Raw genomic sequence first — 26,696 nt, 5'->3', positions numbered from 1 at the left:
GAAGCCAAATTAAATAAAAAAAATACATTAGTTTCTCCGAACATATTTCGAGGTTCTTGAAAAATGTTATAAATACTCTGTAGGAAGAAAAGAAATTCACATATACACCGAAAGGCGTATATCTATTAGTATAGAGAGACAGAATTTTATTTAATACCTACATTAGGTGCTGGAATATTCTTGACCGGTGGTGGGCAGGTGATATATAGCCATTAATGAGCCGTGTGTGGGCAATAGGCTTTAAACCTGGCTCACCAACCAACCTATATCGACATATGTATATACAAAAAAATTACTAGATGTTACCCTTACCAGGAACTTTGTCAGTGATATGAGTTGATAAAGCTCCATTTGACTGATCAAGTTCCTGGTGAATGAAACGTTAGCTAATAAAAGTTTCATTGAACATGTGTCTCGTAGTATTTTGGCGAGGTTAAAGTGTGACATGAATTGTGTAAAATATACCAGACGTTTAATTTCACTTGATTATAATATTCATGGATTTGTGGGACAAGGCCCAGGATGGCAGTTGGGAAGAAATTAAAAAAGAATCAACTGTAATAATGTAAATTATGCACCTGCGATTTCAAATTATGCCCCAGATACCACAATAATTTATAAAATTCTTAAAAAATACTCACCAAGTAACAGCAGTAACATGGAAGTATGAAATATAAACTACGGAAAGTAATACACAAGTTGCAATAAGGGGGACCTGGAGGGAAAAGGAAGAAGTGTGCTTGCCCACGATGGAAGGTGGGAGGAGGAGGGATGGTCGGCCTGGGGCGTAAAGGAGCACACAATCGATTTCTGGAGCCGCGACCTGCCACCACACAGCCTCTGGGTAAGAGATGCCAGTGTTTCCTGCTTGCCTGTCTGCTTTCCTGTCTACTTATTTGCTTGCTTGCGTGTTTGCCTTCCTTCCTGCTTGCATTCTTGACTGCCTGCTTTCCTGAGTGCCTTCTTGCTTCCTTGCTTGCTTACTTTCCTGGGAGCTTGATCGTTTCCTCGCCAGACTGTTTTCCCTACCTCTCGGTTTTGCTTCCTTGTTCGACTGCTTACCTGCTTAACTGCTGGCTTCCTTGATTGTCTGACTACCTGCCTGCTTACCTACCTGTTTGCCGGCCTAAACTGTCTACCTATCTGCTTACCTGAGTACATGCATACCTCCTTGCTTATCTGCCTGCTCGTTTGTCTACCTGGCTGCCTGCTTGCCTGCCGGAATGTTGTTTATGCTTACCTGAATTCCTGAATACCTCCCTTTTTGTTTGTCTGAATGTCTAGCCTACCTGCTTGTCTAGCTGCCTGTGTGCTTGCCTGACATGCTGGAGAACTGCTGAGTTGCCTTGTGCCTATGTGCCATATTTGTTATGTTCTGTTGCTCCAGTGATTAAATTTCTCCGTGTTTATCTTTCATATAATTGGTTCCGCATACACCAGACACATCAGTAGTGCTTAGTCGTTATGTTTGTTAACCACTGTTTAGCATGGGAGCCACAACAGTCAACTAACGTTGTCACTGAGCTAAGAGCCACATATTTTTTTTGATCGATTCAGTTTCGCTCCAATGAAACTTACATGTGCTATTTTCTCAATATATATATATATATATATATATATATATATATATATATATATATATATATATATATATATATATATATATATATATATATATATATATATATATATATATATATATATATATGGGCATAATATATGGTGACAGGAGACGGCTATTGGAGTTTAGAGCCTGTCGACTACACGAGGGTTATTAATGCTGCTTGTAACCTGCTCATCACCAGTGAAGAATACTTTCATCTCTAGAATAGTGATTAACCTCTCCATGCATCTACACTGAGAGACATACACCACTCCTGGAATATACCTGGAGAGGGTTTCGGGGGTCAACGCCCCCACGGGCCGATCTGAGACCAGGCCTCGTGGTGGATCAGGGTCTGATCAACCAGATTATTACTGCTGGCTGCACGTAAACCGACGTAAGAACTACAGCCCGGCTCATCAGGTAATGACTTTAGATGCCGGTGCATAATGGTGACGGGAAAATTGGTTTTACATGTTGCTATAGAACTAAGTCCGTATATTGTATTTTACCATTTTCTACTTAACGTACATTCAGTATACACTTGCCTTTACGTTTCAGTTTTTCTTAATCGTTACTAATCCTGTAATATTTTTTTGTAAAGGCTTGGTGTGAGACCGGGCAGCGGGGAAAATGATCCCAGGAACCATGAACAGGTAGATATATTGAAGGTGCGTTTGGGTGTGTCCCGCAACAGTGAAAGTCAGGCAGCCCATCATTTCCTCTAGAAAGAAAACACTTCGCTGAGTAATAAAACAACTAAATTATCCGTAAAACCACGAGAAACCATTATTTTTTTTTTTAGCTTTTCCTATGTTCAGGGCTTGACTGACAGCTTTCTTTTAGGTGTTGGTTGGTGTGCTGGGTTGAAAATCTATCAGTTGCACGAGGATCATGAAACGCTACATGAAGGTTGCATTTCACCTGTACGTAACTAGCAAGAAAACATTTTATTCCTTGTAACTGGAATTAAACTAAGTGCATATCTGAGTCACATCTCTCAGTGTATACACACTATCCATGAGTTATTCCAGCGGAAGGTTTAATATTTTTTTTATATAATAATGTAAGACTATAACGAATCTTATAGGAGTCAGGAATCGCGGGAAAAACTAAAAGCCATAAATGAAATCGAAAGAAACCCAAAGTATTTATTTTCTTATGCCAAATCAGAGTCGAGAACAATATCCAGTATTGGGCCCCTACTTAAACAAGATGGGTCCTACACAAATGACAGCAAGGAAATGAGTGAGCTACTCAAGTTCCAATATGACTCAGTTTTTAGCAAGCCACTAACCGGACTGAGAGTCGAAGATTTAAATGATTTTTTTATGAGAGAGCCACAGAATTTGGTAAACACAAGCCTATCTGATGTTATCCTGACGCCAAATGACTTCGAACAGGCGATAAATGACATGTCCATGCACTCTGCCCCAGGGCTAGATTCATGGAACTCCGTGTTCATCAAGAACTGCAAGCCCCTGTCACGTGCTTTTAACATCCTATGGAGAGGGAGCATGGACACAGGGGTCGTCCCAGTTACTAAAAACAATAGACATAGCCCCAGTCCACAAAGGGGGCAGTAAAGCAACAGCAAAGAACTACAGACCGATAACACTAACATCCCATATCATAAAACTCTTTGAAAGGGTCCTAAGAAGCAAGACCGCCACCCATCTAGATACCCATCAGTTACACAACCCAGGGCAACATGGGTTTAGAGCAGGTCGCTCCTGTCTGCCCTAACTACTGGATCACTACGACAAGGTCCTAGATGCACTAGAAGACAAAAAGAATGCAGATGTAATATACACAGACTTTGCAAAAGCCTTCGACAAGTGTGACCATGGCGTAATAGCGCACAAAATGCGTGCTAAAGGAATAACAGGAAAAGTTGGTAGATGGATCTAGAATTTCCTCACAAACAGAACACAAAGAGTAGTAGTCAACAGAGTAAAGTCTGAGGCGGCTACGGTGAAAAGCTGTTCCGCAAGGCACAGTACTCGCTTTCATCTTGTTTCTTATCCTCATATCTGGCATAGATAAGGATGTCAGCCACACCACCGTGTCTTCCTTTGCAGATGACACCCGAATCTGCATGACAGCGTCTTCCATTGCAGACACTGCAAGGCTCCAGGCGGACATCAACCAAATCTTTCAATGGGCTGCAGAAAACAATATGAAGTTCAACCATGAGAAATTTCGATTACTCCGATATGGTAAACATGAGGAAACTAAAACTTCATCAGAGTATACAACAAATTCCAGCCACAAAATAGAGCAAAAAACTAACGTCAGTCCTGGGAGTGATCATGTCGGAGGATCTCACCTTCAAGGACCATAACATTGTATCAATCGCATCTGCTAGAAAAATGACAGGATAGATAATGAGAACCTTCAAAACTAGGGATGCCAAGCCCATGATGACACTCTTCAGGTCGCTTGTTCTATCAAGACTGGAATATTGCTGCACACTAACAGCACCTTTCAAGGCAGGTGAAATTGCTGACTTAGAAAATGTACAGAGAACCTTCACGGCACGCATAACGGAGATAAAACACCTCAATTACTGGGAGCGCTTGAAGTTCCTGAACCTGTACTGGCTGGAACGCAGGCGGGAGAGATACATGATTATATACACCTGGAAAATCCTAGAGGGACTAGTACCAAATTTGCACACGAAAATCACTCACTACGAAAGCAAAAGACTCGGCAGACGATGCAACATCCCCTCAATGAAAAGCAGGGGTGTCACTAGCACGTTAAGAGACAACACAATAAGAGTCAGGGGCCCAAGACTGTTCAACTGCCTCCCAGCATACATAAGGGGGATTACCAATAAACCCCTGGCTGTCCTCAAGCAGGCACTGGACAAGCACCTAAAGTCGGTACCTGGCCAGCTGGGCTGTGGCTCGTACATTGGATTGCGTGCAGCCAGCAGTAACAACCTGGTTGATCAGGCCCTGATCCACCATGAGGCCTGGTCACAGACCAGGCCGCGGGGGCGTTGACCCCCGGAACTCTCTCCAGGTAAACTCCAGGTAATGATACATACTACATAGTATAATAATAATTGGACAGTCGGTTCAACCTAGGTAACTAAAATCACATATATTGAACGTTGGTGGTGTCGCCATTACTAGTGTGACGGCGAGTGTGTGGGAGACCTGACTTGCTTGGTCAAGCTTTTTATTATCTATGGATGTACGTGAAACACTGTTATAAGAATTTAAATTATTTATTTATATTACGTTAATAAAATGAGGTTAAATAATTGTGATATTATAGGTTAAAAATGTTGTTTACTGAAGCCCAATGGTATCACGTTGATTTACGTGAATTGTTACAAAGAAAAATACAGAATGAAATTACAATATACACCATAGATGGAGTGGCAGTGTCCTCACAGGTTCAAGTTTTTTGTATTGAGGAATTCATAGCGACATCACTGTTTCTATATCCTCGTCAAAGTCAGTGATGGTTCTCCTAGATGTGTCAACAAATAAACGCCACTTTGTCTAAACTGACACTCCAGTACCACTTTATCTAACACACTGGAGTACCACTTTAACACAGTAGTACCACTTTAACACTTAAGTACCACTTTAACACTGAAGTACCAGTTTAACACTGAAGTACCACTTTAACATTGAAGTACCACTTTAACACAGTAGTACCACTTTAACACTGAAGTACCACTTTGACACTGGAGTACCACTTTAACACACTGGAATACCACTTTAACACGAGTACCACTTTAACATTGGAGTACCACTTTAACACTGGAGTACCACTTTAACATTGGAGTACCACTTTAACACTGGAGTACCACCTTAACACACTGGAGTGCCACTTTAACATTGGAGTACCACTTTAACACACTGAAGTACCACTTCAACACATCGAAATACCACTTTAACACTGAGTACCACTTTAACAATAGAGTACTACTTTATCTAACACTGGAGTACCTCTTTAACACACTGGAGTGCCACTTTAACACTGGAGTACCACTTTAGCTAAGACGCTGTAGTAACAATTTAACACACATTGGAATACCATTTTATCAAACACTGGAATACCACTTTATCTAACGTTGGAGTGCCACTTTATCTAACACACTGGAGTGCCACTTTAACACACTGGAGTGCCACTTTAACACACTGGAGTGCCACTTTAACACACTGGAGTGCCACTTTATCTAACACACTGGAGTACCACTTTAACACACTGGAGTGCCACTTTAACACACTGGAGTGCCACTTTAACACATTGAAGTACCACTTTAACACACTGGAGTGCCACTTTAACACACTGGAGTGCCACTTTAACACACTGGAGTGCCACTTTAACACACTGGAGTGCCACTCTATTTAACACACTGGAGTGCCACTTTAACACTGGAGTGCCACTTTAACAGACTGGAGTGCCACTTTATTTAACACACTGGAGTGCCACTTTATCTAACACACTGGAGTGCCACTTTATCTAACACACTGGAGTGCCACTTTATTTAACAAACTGGAGTGACACTTTATTTAACACACTGGAGTGCCAGTTTATTTAACACTGGAGTACCACTTTATTTAACACACTGGAGTGCCACTTTAACACACTAGAGTGCCACTTTATCTAACACTGGAGTGCCACTTTATATAACACACTGGAGTGCCACTTTATATAACATAACACACACTGGAGTGCCACTTTATCTAACACACTGGAGTGCCACTTTATCTAACACACTGGAGTGCCACTTTATCTAACACACTCGAGTGCCACTTTATCTAACACTGGAGTGCCACTTTATCTAACACACTCGAGTGCCACTTTATCTAACACACTGGAGTGCCACTTTATCTAACACACTGGGGTGCCACTTTATCTAACACACTGGAGTGCCACTTTATCTAACACACTGGAGTGCCACTTTAACACACTGGAGTGCCACTTTATCTAACACACTAGAGTGCCACTTTAACACTGGAGTACCACTTTATCTAACACACTGGAGTGCCACTTTATCCAACACACTGGAGTGCCACTTTATCTAACACACTGGACTGCCACTTTATCTAACACACTGGAATGCCACTTTATCTAACACACTGGGGTGCCACTTTATCTAACACACTCGAGTGCCACTTTATCTAACACACTGGAGTGCCACTTTATCTAACACACTGGAGTGTCACTTTATCTAACACACTGGAGTGCCACTTTATCTAACACACTGGAGTGCCACTTTATCTAACACACTGGAGTGCCACTTTATCTAACACACTGGGGTGCCACTTTATCTAACGCACTTTATCTAACACTGGAGTACCTCTTTAACACACTGGAGTGCCACTTTATCTAACACACTGGGGTGCCACTTTATCTAACGCACTTTATCTAACACTGGAGTACCTCTTTAACACACTGGAGTGCCACTTTAACACTGGAGTACCACTTTAGCTAAGACACTGTAGTAACAATTTAACACACATTGGAATACCATTTTATTAAACACTGGAGTACCACTTTATCTAACGTTGGAGTGCCACTTTATCTAACACACTGGAGTGCCACTTTAACACACTGGAGTGCCACTTTAACACACTGGAGTGCCACTTTAACACACTGGAGTGCCACTTTATCTAACACACTGGAGTACCACTTTAACACACTGGAGTGCCACTTTAACACACTGGAGTGCCACTTTAACACACTGAAGTACCACTTTAACACACTGGAGTGCCACTTTAACACACTGGAGTGCCACTTTAACACACTGGAGTGCCACTTTAACACACTGGAGTGCCACTTTAACACACTGGAGTGCCACTCTATTTAACACACTGGAGTGCCACTTTAACACTGGAGTGCCACTTTAACAGACTGGAGTGCCACTTTATTTAACACACTGGAGTGCCACTTTATCTAACACACTGGAGTGCCACTTTATCTAACACACTGGAGTGTCACTTTATCTAACAAACTGGAGTGACACTTTAACACATTAGAGTGCCACTTTATCTAACACTGGAGTGCCACTTTATATAACACACTGGGGTGCCACTTTATCTAACACACTGGAGTGCCACTTTATCTAACACACTGGAGTGCCACTTTATCTAACACACTGGAGTGCCACTTTATCTAACACACTTGAGTGCCACTTTATCTAACACACTGGAGTGCCACTTTATCTAACACACTCGAGTGCCACTTTATCTAACACACTGGAGTGCCACTTTATCTAACACACTGGGGTGCCACTTTATCTAACACACTGGAGTGCCACTTTATCTAACACACTGGAGTGCCACTTTAACACACTGGAGTGCCACTTTATCTAACACACTAGAGTGCCACTTTATCTAACACTGGAGTACCACTTTATCTAACACACTGGAGTGCCACTTTATCCAACATACTGGAGTGCCACTTTATCTAACACACTGGAGTGCCACTTTATCTAACACACTGGAGTGCCACTTTATCTCACACTGGAGTGCCACTTTATCTAACACACTGGAGTGCCACTTTATCTAACACATTGGAGTGCCACTTTATCTAACACACTGGGGTGCCACTTTATCTAACACACTGGAGTGCCACTTTATCTAACACACTGGAGTGCCACTTTATCTAACACACTGGAGTGCCACTTTATCTAACACACTGGGGTGCCACTTTATCTAACACACTGGAGTGCCATTTTATCTAACACACTGGGGTGCCACTTTATCTAACACACTGGAGTGCCACTTTATCTAACACACTTGAGTGCCACTTTATCTAACACACTGGAGTGCCATTTTATCTAACACACTGGGGTGCCACTTTATCTAACACACTCGAGTGCCACTTTATCTAACACACTTGAATGCCACTTTATCTAACACACTGGAGTGCCACTTTATCTAACACACTCGAGTGCCACTTTATCTAACACACGAGTGCCACTTTATCTAACACACTCGAGTGCCACTTTATCTAACACACTCGAGTGCCACTTTATCTAACACACTCGAGTGCCACTTTATCTAACACACTGGAGTGCCACTTTATCTAACACACTCGAGTGCCACTTTATCTAACACACTCGAGTGCCACTTTATCTAACACACTGGAGTGCCACTTTATCTAACACACTGGAGTGCCACTTTATTTAACAAACTGGAGTAACACTTTATTTAACACACTGGAGTGCCAGTTTATTTAACACTGGAGTACCACTTTATTTAACACACTGGAGTGCCACTTTAACACACTAGAGTGCCACTTTATCTAACACTGGAGTGCCACTTTATATAACACACTGGAGTGCCACTTTATATAACACACACTGGAGTGCCACTTTATCTAACACACTGGAGTGCCACTTTATCTAACACACTGGAGTGCCACTTTATCTAACACACTCGAGTGCCACTTTATCTAACACACTGGAGTGCCACTTTATCTAAGACACTCGAGTGCCACTTTAACACACTGGAGTGCCACTTTATCTAACACACTGGGGTGCCACTTTATCTAACACACTGGAGTGCCACTTTATCTAACACACTGGAGTGCCACTTTAACACACTGGAGTGCCACTTTATCTAACACACTAGAGTGCCACTTTATCTAACACTGGAGTACCACTTTATCTAACACACTGGAGTGCCACTTTATCCAACACACTGGAGTGCCACTTTATCTAACACACTGGACTGCCACTTTATCTAACACACTGGAATGCCACTTTATCTAACACACTTGGGTGCCACTTTATCTAACACACTCGAGTGCCACTTTATCTAACACACTGGAGTGCCACTTTATCTAACACACTGGAGTGTCACTTTATCTAACACACTGGAGTGCCACTTTATCTAACACACTGGAGTGCCACTTTATCTAACACACTGGAGTGCCACTTTATCTAACACACTGGGGTGCCACTTTATCTAACGCACTTTATCTAACACTGGAGTACCTCTTTAACACACTGGAGTGCCACTTTATCTAACACACTGGGGTGCCACTTTATCTAACGCACTTTATCTAACACTGGAGTACCTCTTTAACACACTGGAGTGCCACTTTAACACTGGAGTACCACTTTAGCTAAGACACTGTAGTAACAATTTAACACACATTGGAATACCATTTTATTAAACACTGGAGTACCACTTTATCTAACGTAGGAGTGCCACTTTATCTAACACACTGGAGTGCCACTTTAACACACTGGAGTGCCACTTTAACACACTGGAGTGCCACTTTAACACACTGGAGTGCCACTTTATCTAACACACTGGAGTACCACTTTAACACACTGGAGTGCCACTTTAACACACTGGAGTGCCACTTTAACACACTGAAGTACCACTTTAACACACTGGAGTGCCACTTTAACACACTGGAGTGCCACTTTAACACACTGGAGTGCCACTCTATTTAACACACTGGAGTGCCACTTTAACACTGGAGTGCCACTTTAACAGACTGGAGTGCCACTTTATTTAACACACTGGAGTGCCACTTTATCTAACACACTGGAGTGCCACTTTATCTAACACACTGGAGTGTCACTTTATCTAACAAACTGGAGTGACACTTTAACACATTAGAGTGCCACTTTATCTAACACTGGAGTGCCACTTTATATAACACACTGGGGTGCCACTTTATCTAACACACTGGAGTGCCACTTTATCTAACACACTGGAGTGCCACTTTATCTAACACACTGGAGTGCCACTTTATCTAACACACTTGAGTGCCACTTTATCTAACACACTGGAGTGCCACTTTATCTAACACACTCGAGTGCCACTTTATCTAACACACTGGAGTGCCACTTTATCTAACACACTGGGGTGCCACTTTATCTAACACACTGGAGTGCCACTTTATCTAACACACTGGAGTGCCACTTTAACACACTGGAGTGCCACTTTATCTAACACACTAGAGTGCCACTTTATCTAACACTGGAGTACCACTTTATCTAACACACTGGAGTGCCACTTTATCCAACATACTGGAGTGCCACTTTATCTAACACACTGGAGTGCCACTTTATCTAACACACTGGAGTGCCACTTTATCTAACACACTGGAGTGCCACTTTATCTAACACACTGGAGTGCCACTTTATCTAACACATTGGAGTGCCACTTTATCTAACACACTGGGGTGCCACTTTATCTAACACACTGGAGTGCCACTTTATCTAACACACTGGAGTGCCACTTTATCTAACACACTGGAGTGCCACTTTATCTAACACACTGGGGTGCCACTTTATCTAACACACTGGAGTGCCATTTTATCTAACACACTGGGTTGCCACTTTATCTAACACACTGGAGTGCCACTTTATCTAACACACTTGAGTGCCACTTTATCTAACACACTGGAGTGCCATTTTATCTAACACACTGGGGTTCCACTTTATCTAACACACTCGAGTGCCACTTTATCTAACACACTTAAATGCCACTTTATCTAACACACTGGAGTGCCACTTTATCTAACACACTCGAGTGCCACTTTATCTAACACACGAGTGCCACTTTATCTAACACACTCGAGTGCCACTTTATCTAACACACTCGAGTGCCACTTTATCTAACACACTCGAGTGCCACTTTATCTAACACACTCGAGTGCCACTTTATCTAACACACTCGAGTGCCACTTTATCTAACACACTCGAGTGCCACTTTATCTAACACACTGGAGTGCCACTTTATCTAACACACTCGAGTGCCACTTTATCTAACACACTGGAGTGCCACTTTATCTAACACACTGGAGTGCCACTTTATTTAACACACTGGAGTGCCACTTTATCTAACACACTGGAGTGCCACTTTATTTAACAAACTGGAGTGCCACTTTATCTAACACACTGGAGTGCCACTTTATCTAACACACTGGAGTGCCACTTTATTTAACATTGAATGAAAAACTTAATCGACTCAAATTAACTTTAAGATATATGAGCTAGTTTTATTATTATTATTATTATTATTATTATTATTATTATTATTATTATTATTATTATTATTATTATTGGTAGTGGTGGTAGTAATTATAGTAGTATTAGTAGTAGTTCTCTCTCTATCTCTCTCTCTCTCTCTCTCTCTCTCTCTCTCTCTCTCTCTCTCTCTCTCTCTCTCTCTCTCTCTCTCTCTCTCTCTCTCTCTCTCTCTCTCTCGGTCGATGCCTACACCAGTACCAACACCGTCTGGCGCCGCTCTAGTGCTTAATAATGTAAGTTTTGCGTGTACATTAGTTGTGACCTGCAGTGAACCTGTTGTGGCCTACAGTGAACCAGTTGGGACCTGCAGTAAACCAGTTGGGACCTGTAGTGGACCATTTGGGACCTGCAGTAAACCTGTTGTGACCAACAGTAAACCAGTTGTGACCTGCAGTGGACCAGTTGTGACCTGCAGTGAACCTGTTGTGGCCTACAGTGGAAAAGATGGGACCTGCAGTGAACCAGTTGGGACCTGTAGTGAACCTGTTGTGACCTACAATAGACCAGTTGTGACCTGCAGTGGACCAGTTGGGACCTGCAGTGAACCTGTTGTGGCCTATAGTAGACCAGTTGTGACCTGCAGTGGACCAGTTGGGACCTGCAGTGAACCTGTTGGGACCTACAGTAAACCATTTGTGACCTGCAGTGGACTAATTGGGGCCTGCAGTGGACCAGTTGTGACCTGCTGTGGACCAGTTGTGACCTGTAGTGAACCTGTTGTGACCTACATTGGACAAGTTGTGACCTGCAGTGAACCTTATGTGACCTACAGTGGACCAGTTGTGACCTGCAGTGGAGACGAGTTGTGACCTGCACTGAACCAGTTTTAACCGGCAGCTAATTTTCTGTGACCTGCAGTGAATAATTTGTGACCTATAGCGAACTGACCTGCAGTAAACAACTGTGACTTGCAGTCAACCAGCTGTGACCTAGTGTCAGCTGTGCTCTGTAGTGTCAATTGTGATCTACATTGTCAGCTGTGACCTACAGTGTCACCTGTGATCTATTGTGCTAGCTGTGACCTACACGAAGAGCCAAGTGAATTATGAAAAACAAGCGCAAAGTTTATTTCAATGTCTAAAAGTTTTACAGTATGACATTAGGCCTGCCTTGCAGGCCTACTGGTCCAGCCTAGGCAGGACCAATTCATACCCACACATATACCCATCTAACCTATATTGAAAGCTACCTAGAGTTCTTGCCTCATTTAAGCTACCTGGGAGTTTGTTCCGCTCATCTACAACTCTATTGTCAAGCCATTATATATGGTGTTTATGTATACATGATATGTTTGTACATGGTATGTGTGTGTACATGGTGTGGGTACATGTGTATGTACACATTAAGTGTTTGTACATGGTTTGTGTGTGTTTACATTGGCTAGGTTAGGTGAGGGTTGTCAGGAAACAGGTCATGTGTTTATTGACGCGAGTCTTAGATGATGACCCGCTGTTGGAGCTTATGGTCATCTGGCCGAGTCCTTCCGCTGGCTTACCTGGAGGTTACCTGGAGGTTATTCCGGGGATCAACGCCCCCGCGGCCCGGTCCATGACCAGGCCTCCCGATGGATCAGGGCCTGATCAACTAGGCTGTTACTGCTGGCCGCACGCAGTCCGACGTACGAGCCACAGCCCGGCTGATCCGGCACCGACTTTAGGTATCTGTCCAGCTCTCTCTTGAAGGCAGCCAGGGGTTTATTGGTAATTCCCCTAATGCTTGATGGGAGGCTGTTAAACAGTTTTGGGCCCCGGACACTTATGGTGTTTTCTCTTAGTGTACCAATGGCGCCCCTACTTTTTATTGGGGGCATTTTGCATCGCCTGCCCAGTCTTTTACTTTCGTAGGGAGTGATTTCTGTGTGCAGATTTGGGACCATTCCTTCCAAGATTTTCCAAGTGTAGATTATGATATATCTGTCCCTCCTGCGTTCCAACGAGTACAAGTCAAGTGCTTCCAAGCGTTCCCAGTAGTTAAGGTGCTTGACAGAACTTATACGTGCAGTAAAGGATCTCTGTACACTCTCTAGATCTGCGATTTCACCTGCTTTGAATGGAGATGTTAATGTACAGCAGTATTCCAGCCTAGAGAGAACAAGTGATTTGAAAAGGATCATCATGGGCTTGGCATCTCTCGTTTTGAAAGTTCTCATTATCCATCCTATCATTTTCTTTGCACGTGCGATCGTGGCACTGTTGTGATCCTTGAAAGTGAGATCCTCAGACATTACTACTCCCAGGTCCCTTACATTATTTTTCCGCTCTATTGTATGGCCGGAGTCAGTAGTATACTCTGTTCTAGTTATTATCTCCTCCAGTTTTCCATAACGGAGTAGTTGGAATTTGTCCTCATTGAACATCACATTGTTTACCGTTGCCCACTGGAAAACTTTGTTTATATCTTCTTGGATGTTAACCGCGTCCTCAGCAGATGACAGCCTCATGCAGATCCTAGTATCATCCGCAAAGGATGATACGGTTCTGTGGTGTATATCTCTGTTTATGTCTGATATGAGGATAAGGAATAAGATGGGGATAATATACGGGTCCACCCTTTTAAAAAGTCATGGTTATTATTATAACCATTTCTTTACTCTGTGTTTACATGATATATTGTGTGTACGTCTACCTCCAGAGGTACACAAACACTCTCCCTCGTCATCCTTTACCTACTACCCTTTTCATGTAACTCCTGTTACCCTCACTCCCTCCTTCCTCCTTCTCATGAGCATTGTTATCCTCTCACCTTCATGTTTGCTGCTGCTGCTGCTGCTGCTGCTGCTGCTGCTGCTGTTGCTGCTGCTGCTGCTGCTGCTGCTGCTGCTGGTGTTGCCGTTTCATCCCACTGATGACGGCGTCCCTGTGGCTGTTGTGATCGTGTATGAGGGCTGGGAGGGTTACTGTAGTCGTGTGTAAAGACTGGGAGAAATGTTGTAGCCGCGTGTGGAGGCTGGGAGGGCTGCTGTAGTCGTGCGTGACCATTGGGAGGGCTGTTGTGGTCGTCCGTGACAATTGGGAGGGCTGTTGTGGTCGCGTTTGGAGATTAGGAGGCCTGTTGTGGTCGTTTGTGAAAAGTGAAAAAGTTATTGTGGTCGTGTGCGAAGACTAGGAGAGATAAAGTCGCTTGTGGGGGCTGGGAAGGCTGTATGTGAAAGTTGGGAGGATTGTTGTAATCGTGCTTGAGCGCGGGGAGAACTGTTGTGGTCGTTTGCGAATAACTTCTGGTCAGGTGTCAAGACTGGCACAGGTGTTGAGGATGCGAGGGGGCGTCCCTGGGGCTGTTGTGGTTGATGTGGGGCTGGAAGGACGTCCCTGGAGCTGTTGTGGTTACCTGGAGGTTACCTGGAGGTTGATGTGGGGTCGGAATTAAGTCCCTGTGGCTGTTGTGGTTGATGTGGAACTGAAGGATGTCCCTGAGGCTGTTGTGTGGGGGCTGGGAAAGCTATCATGGCCGTGTGTCAAGTTGGAGGGTGTCTCTAGGATTGTTATGGTCGTGTGTTGGCTGGGAGGACTGTTCTAGTCGTGTGTGAGGGACTGGAAGGGCATCCCTGGAGTTGTTCTGGTTGTGTGGTGGGGGACTAGAAGGGCAACCTTGGGGTTGTTATGGTCGTGTGTGTGTGGGCTGGGAGGGCGTACCTGAGGCTATGGTCGTATGGGGGGATGGGCTGGGAAAGTGGGGGGAAGGGCAGCCAGACTTTCTAGGGAAAGGATCACCTTTCTGTCCTTCACCTCACCTGATATGACCTCGTCTTATCTTTAGCCCAGATCTCTTATTCTCACACACTCTTCGTGTTCTCTCTCTCTCTCTCTCTCTCTCTCTCTCTCTCTCTCTCTCTCTCTCTCTCTCTCTCTCTCTCTCTCTCTCTCTCTCTCTAGAATATGATATACGGTGAATGTTTGGTGGGAGTGAGGGATGCGTAACATTTTATCAGGTGTGTTAGAGTGACAGGCGAAAATGAATGTTGGAATGACTGGTATGTGGGAGAACGACTGGTGTTTTATTCCTTTCTGGACAACTAGTCAAATATTAAGGTGCATACTTTATGTCTTCAGGGGTCACCGCCCCCGCGGCCAGGTCTAAGGCCAGAGAGAAAAACCCGATATCAGTTACAGGAGACAAATTCAGAAAAGTATTTGCTGGTTATAATTACTGTACAGTGTGGGAGGACACACACTAGGTGGAGCAACACCTTGGCATACATTATTAATTGCACAAATAACCCACATTTAGGAGACTGAAAATTATGGAGACGGTAGCGAGACTTCATTCATTATTTATTGTTTTATTTACGGGGAAGCACTAAACCAATGAAGGTCATACAGCACTTGGGAATGGGAGGGTATTTCCTATTTCTCAGATCAAGAGCCCCTCACCAGCATTAAGACATTCTCTCTCTCTCTCTCTCTCTCTCTCTCTCTCTCTCTCTCTCTCTCTCTCTCTCTCTCTCTCTCTCTCTCTCTCTCTCTCTCTCTCTCTCTCTCTCTCTCTCTCTCTCCCTCTCTCCCTCTCTCCCTCCCTCCTCTCACTTATTAACTCCACCCTGGATCCAGGGAGTATTGACTACCCAGGTCTCGCCCACGCCTCCACACCCAGGGAGTCAGGTTCTTACCTCGGCCGGAATCAACGGTTAGTTGATTTGTTAGGTTTAAAGCTGATCTACTGCATGTGACTCATGCAGGCTGCATTTCACCTCTACACTGATACTGAGAATACCTTAATCTCTAAGATAGGTATAAAGTAAACTGAGTGTATATACACCAAGGGATAAACATCTTTCGGTATATACACCCCGAGAGATAGATACATCTTGGTGTATATACCCTGAAAGATACACACCTATCTTTTATGTACCCTGAAACACGTACCTAGGTGTATCTACACTGATACACACATCTTGATGCATATACCACTAGAGATATACATCTCTCGGTATATATGCATATATATATATATATATATATATATATATATATATATATATATATATATATATATATATATATATATATATATATTATATATATATATATATATATATATATATATATATATATATATATATATATTCTGAGATAGATGGACCCATTAAGACGTCAAAATATTAACATAAAAAATGATCATACAAAACCTTAATCAACAACTTCTGAAAACCTAGTGACGCTAAATAATAAGACACGTTAATGTTTTGTGTAATAAATATCCAGTTGCCTGAGTTAAACCTGAATACCTTCCTTCCTAATATTTTGAGGAGTAATGGAATTTAATAAGTACAGTATTAGTGTAAAGGTGTGTGAACAACATTTCTAATAAGATTCTATACCAAAACAGTAATGCTATTCACAATTATAACCACCGTGGCCTTGTCTGGTGGCAAAGGCTCTCTCTTCACACGGTGAGTTCCGGGTTCGATTCCCGGCGAAGGGGTGGAAACATCGTACATGTTTCCTTACACCGGTTGTTTATGTTCGCCCATCAGTAATAATGGGTACCTGGGTGTTAGTCGACCGGTGTGGGTTGCATCCTGGGACAAAACTGACCTAATTTGCCAGAAATGCTCTGCATAACAAGCGGCTTTCTATATAGTAGTATGTCATTGATGTCAGCTAGGACTGTATATCTTGTACATGTACTTGTAGTAAATAAAAAATATTATTATTATTATTAAAAAAATAATAATACCAAAACTGGGCAGGGAAAATAAAAGAATATTCATGGAAGAATACTTGATTAAAATAATTGTGTACATTACGTGTACGGAGTACCAGCTGCGTTGTATATACTCCGTCAGTGTTTTAAACTGTTTTGCATGAATATGGTAAGTAGCAGTGCTTAGTGAAGCTTGTGAGGCTGTAGACTGTAAGTTCACTAGGTGCTGCTGACTCCATGAAACACCAGCTACACTGCTACATAAAAGCTTGAACGGAAATTCTTACTGATAGAGCAGCCGAACAGAAAAAATTCAAGAACAAGTTCATTTTTTTACGTTTACATATAAAATAAAGACGCTTTTTTTTATCACGAATACTGTACGCGTATGTATGTGCATGTTCATGTACTCAGTTGTATGTGATTGCAGGAGCCGGGTCTTAGCTCCTATCCCCCGCCTCTCATCTTGTAGCTCGCCACCTTCACTACCTCCTAGCCTCGCGGGCCCTAACCTATCAGCTCTTAAAACTGTATTCGCATATATGTGATGCAGGGTCGAGTCTCAGCTCCTGGTCCCGCCTCTTCACTGGCCGATGCTGGGTTCACTCTTGCTTTCGAAAGTCCTATCGTACCTAATCTTAAAGCTATGTGAGGATCCTGCCTTTACCACCCACTTGTCAAGTCATTCCACTGCCTTACAGCACTAAGGCTGAAGAAATACTACTTAACACCCCTTTCTCACCTGTGTTTTCAACTTCCACTTGTATCCTCGTGTTCCTGTTTCACGTCTTTCGAACAATCTATTCCTGTTCACTCTATTTTCTCAGTATTTTGTACGTCGTTATCACCCCTAGTCCTATTTGCCTCTAATGTTGTCAGGTTGAAGTTCCTTAGTCTCTCCTCATAACACGTACCCCTTAGCTCAGGGATTAATCTCGCTGCAAACCTTTACATTTTCTTATTTGCTTGATCAGGTGTGGGTTCTATAACTGATGCTGCATACCTCAGTATGTCCCTGACATATGCTGTATATAGTGTCCTAAATGACTTCTTGCTTAAATGTATGTATGTATGTGTGTGTGTGTGTGTGTGTGTGTGTGTGTGTGTCTGTGTGTGTGTACTCACCTATTTGTGGTTGCAGGGGTCGAGTCACAGCTCCTGGCCCCGCCTCTTCGCTGACTGCTACTAGGTCCTCTCTCTCCCTGCCCCATGAGCTCTATCATACCTCGCCTTAAAACTATGTATGGTTCCCGCTTCCACTACGTCACTTTCTAGGCTATTCCACGGCCTGACTACTCTATGACTGAAGAAATACTTCCTAACATCCCTTTGATTCATCTGAGTCTTCAACTTCCAATTGTGACCTCGTGTGTCTGTGTCCCTTCTCTGGAACATCCCGTCTTTGTCCACCTTGTCTATTCCGCGCAGTATTTTATATGTCGTTATCATGTCTCCCCTGACCCTCCTGTCCTCCAGTGTCGTCAGGCCGATTTCCCTCAACCTTTCTTCGTAGGACAATCCCCGTAGCTCTGGGACTAGTCTTGTTGCAAACCTTTGCACTTTCTCTAATTTCTTGACGTGTTTGACCAGGTAAACTCCAGGTGTGGATTCCAAACTGGTGCTGCATACTCCAGTATGGGCCTGACGTAAATGGTATGTGTGTGTGTGTGTGTGTGTGTGTGTGTGTGTGTGTGTGTGTGTGTGTGTGTGTGTGTGTGTGTGTGTGTGTGTGGGTGTGTGTGTGTGTGTGTGTGTGTGTGTGGGTGTGTGTGCGTGTGTGTGTGGGTGTGTGCGTGTATGTGGGTGTATGTATGTGTGTGTGTGTGTGTGTGGGTATGTGTGTGTGTGTGTGTGTGTGTGTGTGTGTGTGTGTGTGTGTGTGTGTGTGTGTGTGTGTGTGTATACCTTTGACCTTTGAAGAATTTCGAGGGTATATCTACTCTCTGAGCCCGGCCATGGGCCAGGCTCGTCTGGTGCTCGCCTGGTCAACCAGGCTTTTGCTGCTGGAGGCCCGCTGCCCCACATATCCATCACAGCCTGGTTGATCTGGCACCTGGTGAAGATACTTATCTAGTTTCCTCTTGAAGGCTTCAACACTTGCTCCAACAGTGTTTCTGATATCTTCTGGTAAGATGTTGAAAAGTCTGGGACCTAGGATGTTGATGGATGTGTGTGTGTGTGTGTGTGTGTGTGTGTGTGTGTGTGTGTGTGTGTGTGTGTGTGTGTGTGTGTGTGTGTGTGTGTGTGTGTGTGTGCGTGTGATGACACACAGGCGGCCGCCCACAGGTCCTCTATAAGGGAACCAAAGACGTTACAAAACCGGTGGAGATAAAAAGGATCAGGTATTACGTATTTATTTTTTTTTGTCTCTAAATTCAGTCGCACGTCTCTTTATTTTAAGTCTGGGCTGTGATTTCTCAAACTTGTCCTTCTTGCAGCTCTGCCCAGCTCATGCTAGTTTAGCGCTTGTTTTTAAATAATAATAATAATAATAATAATAATAATAATAATAATAATAATAATAACAATGTGTAAGTTCACAATTAGGGGTTTTTAATAAAGAAATTAAGTAAGCTCGGCAGAGGATGCCAAAAACCCCTAATGGAAAGCAGGAGTTCCACGAATACACTGAGATAACACAATAAGTGCAAGGGGCCCAGAGCTATTCAACAGCCTCTCACCTTACGTAAGGGGCATTACAAATAAACATTTTGCTCTCTTCAAGAGGGAACTGAATAGGTTCCTCAAGTCAATTCCTGATCAGCCGGGCTGTGGTTTGTACGTTGGACTGCGTGCATCTAACAGGTACAGCCTGGTTGATCAGGCCTTGATCCACCCGGAGGCCTGGTTATGGACAGGGCCGCAGAGAAGTTGACCCCTGAAACACACTCCAGGTAGGCCTTGAACCACGAGGACATTGTTCATCAGAACACTCTGCGGGTAGACTCCTGGTGGGTAAGTAGGCAGGCTGGTAAGTAGGTACACAGGTAGACTCCTGATAGGTAAGTAGGCAGACTGGTAGGTATGCGGGTAGACTCCTGATGGGTAAGGAACAGGCTTGTAGGTAGGTACACAGGTAGACTCCTGATAGGTAAGTAGGTAGACTGGTAGGTAGTTATGCAAGTAGATTCCTGATAGGTAAGTAGACAGGCTTGTAGGTATGTACGCATGTAGATTCCTGGTAGGTAAAGAGGCAGGCTTGTAGGTAGGTACGCAGGCAGATAGGGAAGTAGGCAAGTAGGTGGCTAGGCAAGGAGGCCGGCCAGCAATCAGGCAGGAAAGTGGGTAGTCAAAGAAGTGGACGGGCAGTTAAGTAGAAAAATAGACTTCACAGCAGATAGACAAGCAGGAAGATGGGTGAATAAGCATATAAGTAGGCGAGCAGGTAGACAACCACGCACGCAGGTATTCAGACACGCAAGAATAAAGGTAGGTATGGAAACAGGGCTACAAGCAGAAAGGAAGGTAGGCAGGCAGGAAATGTTTTGGGAAAGTGCCCAACCAGGGCATTATTCTGTACACTTGTCTGGCCCCACACTACACATCACTCCCACGAATACCCATATATGTACCACTCGACCAGTAGGCTATCCGACCCTGGAGATATGCTCTATTTTCTCACGTTCTACCATATCAGTATAGATAGTATTTCTCTTTTTTTTCATGTTCTTATTATTTGAAATATGTCCTACTTCAATGGATGTAAATCATGTATTTTACCTCTCTCTCTCTCTCTCTCTCTCTCTCTCTCTCTCTCTCTCTCTCTCTCTCTCTCTCTCTCTCTCACTCTCTCTCTCTCTCTGCCTCTCTCTCTCTCTCTCTCTCTCTCTCTCTCTCTCCAGACTTCTAAGAATGAAGTTTCACATTATTCTCCCGGATAAAGCTCTCTGACATAGGCGTCTTGGTTGTTATTTCCTCTCCACATAATGCCACCTTCCTCAAGTTTTCCCTTCCGTTTTTATTACGTACGTGACACTGGTTGCGGTAAGCAAGGCTGTGTCCGTACCAGTGCGTACGTGTCTGGCTGCAACCAGCTAACGTACATATAGCGATGAAATCTCACTTTCCACAGTTACATCCTTCATGACAGGCGTCTAAACATTTTATTTTTCCCATAGAGAGGAAATTATCTCCTTAGGATTTGAAAGCACAAGTCTTTTAAATGTTCAAGAAAGATACAGTACAATAAAGTAAAATAGGAATTGGCATATATCATGGGAAAGCCTAAACAACTATTAATTTAAAGCAAGCCTACTCTATTCCTATGCAACTCAACAAAATTTAGGCACATTTTTATTATATATATATATATATAGATAATGTTTTAACTAAAAAAATGATTTTTTTTTACGTATGCTCAGTGATAGTGACCTTAGCATAGCAAGGTATATTAATAAGCCACATCCTTGTATTCTCTGAAGCAAAAATCAGGTGTATTGAGTCACGATTTTCCCCAGGTACTGCGTCATTCTCATCTGTGGTTCCTACTACCATCTTCCCTAATCTTAACCTACTTCTTTATAACTTCATCACACACACACACACACACACACACACACACACACACACACACACACAGCCAGGAGGTGAGTCTCGACCCCTGCAACCACAATTAGGTGAGTACACACACCCGATAACGCTCTTCGAGCAGGGAGAATGGACCTAATAATGATTAACGAAGAAGTGGAGCCAGGAGCAATTAATCGACCCCTGCAGCCACAAATAGGTAAGTACACACACACACACACACACACACACACACACACACACACACACACACACACACACACACACACACACACACCAACAAAGAAGCGGAGCCAGGAGCTGTGAATCGACCCCTGCAGCCACAAATAGGTAAGTACACACAACCCCCCTTTCCTCTTCTTCTCTCTCACTATTATATAAATATTATATCAATAATACGGACTAGTAGATTATATTCCTATGCAACTCAACAAAATTTAGGCACATTTTTATTATATATATATAGATAATGTTTTAACTAAAAAAATGATTTTTTTTACGTATGCTCAGTGATAGTGACCTTAGCATAGCAAGGTATATTAATAAGCCACATCCTTGTATTCTCTGAAGCAAAAATCAGGTGTATTGAGTCACGATTTTCCCCAGGTACTGCGTCATTCTCATCTGTGGTTCCTACTACCATCTTCCCTAATCTTAACCTACTTCTTTATAACTTCATCACACACACACACACACACACACACACACAGCCAGGAGGTGAGTCTCGACCCCTGCAACCACAATTAGGTGAGTACACACACCCGATAACGCTCTTCGAGCAGGGAGAATGGACCTAATAATGATTAACGAAGAAGTGGAGCCAGGAGCAATTAATCGACCCCTGCAGCCACAAATAGGTAAGTACACACACACACACACACACACACACACACACACACACACACACACACACACACACACACACACACACACACACACACACACACACACACACACACACACCAACAAAGAAGCGGAGCCAGGAGCTGTGAATCGACCCCTGCAGCCACAAATAGGTAAGTACACACAACCCCCCTTTCCTCTTCTTCTCTCTCACTATTATATAAATATTATATCAATAATACGGACTAGTAGATTAAATAAGACACATGTGCCACACTTCGTCACCTTTATTTCCGAACTGTTACTCGTGTGTGCAGCAAGCGGGTTGTTTTAATACAATACAAAGGTGACTAATATCATGGAGACAGTTGAAGGAAATATAACGTTGTTCAATCCTTCAGCAGCGACAGAAGTAATTAGTTATATAGTCTTATCTTAATGTTCATCTTCTTCAAAGGTCAACGTTGCAGAGTGTTTACCTGAGTGTTTCCTTATTAAACACATTAAAACTACTTCTCCACTTATGTTAATGCTGAGGGACTAAACACATTAATATATTCTTCAACTGTCTTCAGCATTTTAGTTACATGTGTATTCGACTAAAAAAAAAACTGCTCTGCAAACGAAACGTTTCGAAAATAAGATACCAAATTGCTGCATATGTCTTATTCAACTTCCCTCCTTCACCTCATCACACCCCCACCTCCACTCTACGTTTAAATTAAATCCTGGCTGACACTAATTACACTTATTTTTATCCTTCAGATTCATGTGTGTTGTGATGCGCATCTGAGCAGCCTGCAGCTTACTCTGCCACTCCCCTGCTGCTTGCTTTCTCATATACCCGCTTCTCTCTCTGTCTGTCTGTCTGTCTTTCTCTCTGTGTCTCTGTCCATCTGTCTCTCTCTCCCTGTCTGTCTGTCTGTCTCTCTCTCTCTCTCTCTCTCTCTCTCTCTCTCTCTCTCTCTCTCTCTCTCTCTCTCTCTCTCTCTCTCTCTCTCTCTCTCTCTCTCTCTCTCTCACCCGCCTCCCACCCACTCTCACTCTCCCAGATGAGTCACATCTCCCACCAAGCTGTTTAAATCCTAACGACCCACGGAGCAGCTACCTCAGTACAGCTGTTTGAATATAACGCTTTTGTGGAGGCTATGTGTGTAATTAACTATTTGTAACTATAGCAGCAGAGCTGTGCTTGTGGTGTCCCGTCTTCAGCAATTTTTTCATCATTTAATTTTTAAAAATTTCCAGTGGTTGTAGCACTTACGACCTTTCACTTACCTCCTTTCCAATATATTCCACTGTTCTACTTCTGTTTGTGGATAGCAGTTTTCTTGTATCTCTTCGGCTTCATTTTTTTTTTGTCTACAAGTGTGGGATCTTGTAGTCCCTGCTGCATGTACGAAGAAGTTTTTATCTACTGTTTTATGCCTTTTATGGTCGGGTCACCACCTGGAATAGACCTGGGCCGGGACAAGACCGGCGAGCCATATCTGGTGTCCCCTTTTCCATTTTTCGTCCAGCATGGGCAACATTAGTTAGTGTTTTCAGCTATCCACTGTAACTCTTTTTTTTTAGTTCTGGAAGCAATTTTGTACCTCTTCCCTGTATATTTTCTAATATATCCATATGCTCTTTTTGAAGTGTGGCTACCACACAGCAGCTGCACATGCTAATTTTAAATTAATAATTTTTTTTTTATCATTTCTCCATCCACATATTTAAAATCTACTTTATGATTTGTCAGTGTAGTGTATGAACTTCTCACAGTCACGTTTACATGTTCTTGCGTTAATACTTTTTTGTTAACAATGACACTTCTTTCTGATACTTTCCATATTTTGTTAATCTATAATCTTCATATGGGTTGATTTCGCTTTCTCCTATTTTTATTACTCGACATGTATGTACATTAAATTCACTCATCCATCATTATCTGCTAAATTTTTCAAAGGAATCCTGTATATAAAAGTAGTGAATATATCTAACCAAGCCAGCACATACACCAACGTATTGGAAATGGATCTCTTTAGATTTAGAAAAGGTATAGGTAAGCACTGGCTTGGCAGTAAAGTTGTAAATGAGTGGAACAAGATACTGGGTAGCGTTACTGACACACGAGTCCAAGATACTTGGCTTTAGAAATAAGTTGGATAGATCTGTCATTATAATCAAAACAGCGTTAAACCTGGACAGGTCTATGAGTGGGAGTGGTTTGGTGGGTAGCACTTGCCTAACATGGGCCAGTATTTTAACAGATGGTATAGAAATAAAAACAGACTGTAGTTGATAAAGACATACAAACACACGACAATTTTTGCCTGCTGTTAGGTTAGGTAAAGTTCGTCAGGAAACAGGGCAAGTGTTTCCTGACGCGGGTCTTAGTCATTCGATGGCCCGCAGCTAGAGCTTTTGGTCATCTGACCGAGGCCTTCCGCTGGCTTACCCCTCCACCCCTTTAAAAATTATGGTTGTGATTATAACCAATTTTTTTACGATAATTGCCTGCTGTTGTATTCCTCTATTCTCATGTATGCGAGGACTGAGCTTATGTATGTATGCTCTGTGTTCAAGGATCGAACCTCATCACCTGTGCCCCGCCTCTTGTAGCCATCAATCGACCCTTGTGGTCCATCCTCAATCCCATTGGCTTTATATATTTGCATAATATCTATCATTGTATAGAATTATCCTCCGCTATTGTTTTATACCTGTAGCTCATCTTGGTGTCAAGTTTCATGAAGTTACAAGAGTAAACTGTGCTCGTTGTTTCCCGTTTTCTATAATCAGTTCGTGTGACGTTTTGGTCTGAGTTCCTTGAATTTTTTAACAGGAAATATGTGTACTAATAGATTTGCAGATACTAATAGCAAAAAATTACATATTTCATAAGAAAAAAAGGGGCAACGTACAACAGACACCCCACAGACCTCACTCAGCCACCACATAACCTCATGTTTTACTTGTTTCTATATGAATGAAAAAATCCCTGGCGGACATAATGTTTAATAAAATACCACAGGCTGCGTTTTGTGTCACTGTCATACATGAGTAGAGGAGGCTAGGAGGTGCAGTGTTGTCAGGGGAATGAGTCATGAAACTTGATGCTGGCGGCTTCAGCAGGCAAGCAGGCAGGAAACAAGCCAGCAGCATGAGGGGAAACGAGAGGCGAAGGAGGGGAGAAAGAGAAGGGATGGAGAGAGAGGAGAGGCAAGGGAGAGAGGGGCAAACAAACGAAGAAATGGGGGTGGAACAGCAAGAGAGAGAGAGAAGCAGGGAAGAAAGAAAGGAGGCAAGGGAGAAGGAGAACGGCATAAAAAAACGAAGAAATGGGGATGGCACAAGAGAGAGAGTAGGTTAGGGAGTGAGAAGGGACAAGAAAAAGACAAAGGCAGGAAGGGGTGGAAGTGTGAAGATGAAGGAGGGAGAGAGGGACGGATACAAAATAAGACAAGAAAAAACTAAACAGAAAAGAACCAGTCCAGAAGGAAATCAGACATTAAAGAGAGAAAAATACGTGAATTTCTATTTTGCAACTGAAGTGCCTAGTATTTTATGCAGGCAACATCCATCGTGTGGACGGCAGCACTTACATACACAAAGGTCTAGGGAAGGAATAAAAAAAAAACGAAAACGTGTACAAGATAACAAGCACTTGAAAGAAACTCTAGTCGAAAGAGAAGGGGAGAGTAGGAAGGGGAGAAATTAATCAGTAGTAGGGGAGAAAATATGGAATCACAAGAGAGAGGAGTTGGGTTGAAGCGACGCCCAGTACAATCATGGGGAAGATAAACCCATAGGAGTCATTTAAGGCTCTACAATGAGCGAAACCTTGTCTGTGGCTTGTTAAAGCTACTGCGTGGGCGAAATGTCGTCAATAAAAGATGGCCATTATACTGCATTTGATTCTTTTTCCGTACCAATGCAAGTTTGTGAAATGTCTACATATTTGTGGGCAGTACGCCATTTCATAGAGCGCCTGAGTAATAGATTAGCACTTTTGATCCAAAGAAGGGGGAGATAGCTCCAATTCCTAGGATCAACGCACCGGAAATA

At 42.9% G+C, this 26,696-nt stretch overlaps 1 protein-coding gene across 1 annotated transcript in view; it reads left to right on the top strand.

Moving 5' to 3' along the window:
- The first annotated feature begins 756 nt into the window (after nt 1-756).
- stai (stathmin) overlaps nt 757-26,696 on the top strand; it is a 115,648-nt gene continuing 89,708 nt past the window's right edge. The window contains exon 1 of the mRNA XM_053780548.2: nt 757-844. Within this exon, the coding sequence (XP_053636523.1) occupies nt 772-844 (73 nt within the window). The 5' untranslated portion in view covers nt 757-771. The remainder of the gene's footprint in view (nt 845-26,696) is intronic.

This window comes from Cherax quadricarinatus, chromosome 26 (genome assembly GCF_038502225.1).
Source record: "Cherax quadricarinatus isolate ZL_2023a chromosome 26, ASM3850222v1, whole genome shotgun sequence".
Taxonomy (NCBI): Eukaryota; Metazoa; Arthropoda; class Malacostraca; order Decapoda; family Parastacidae; genus Cherax; species Cherax quadricarinatus.
The sequence above is the reverse complement of the archived record's forward strand: the minus strand, read 5'-3'. Positions and strand labels throughout refer to the sequence as shown.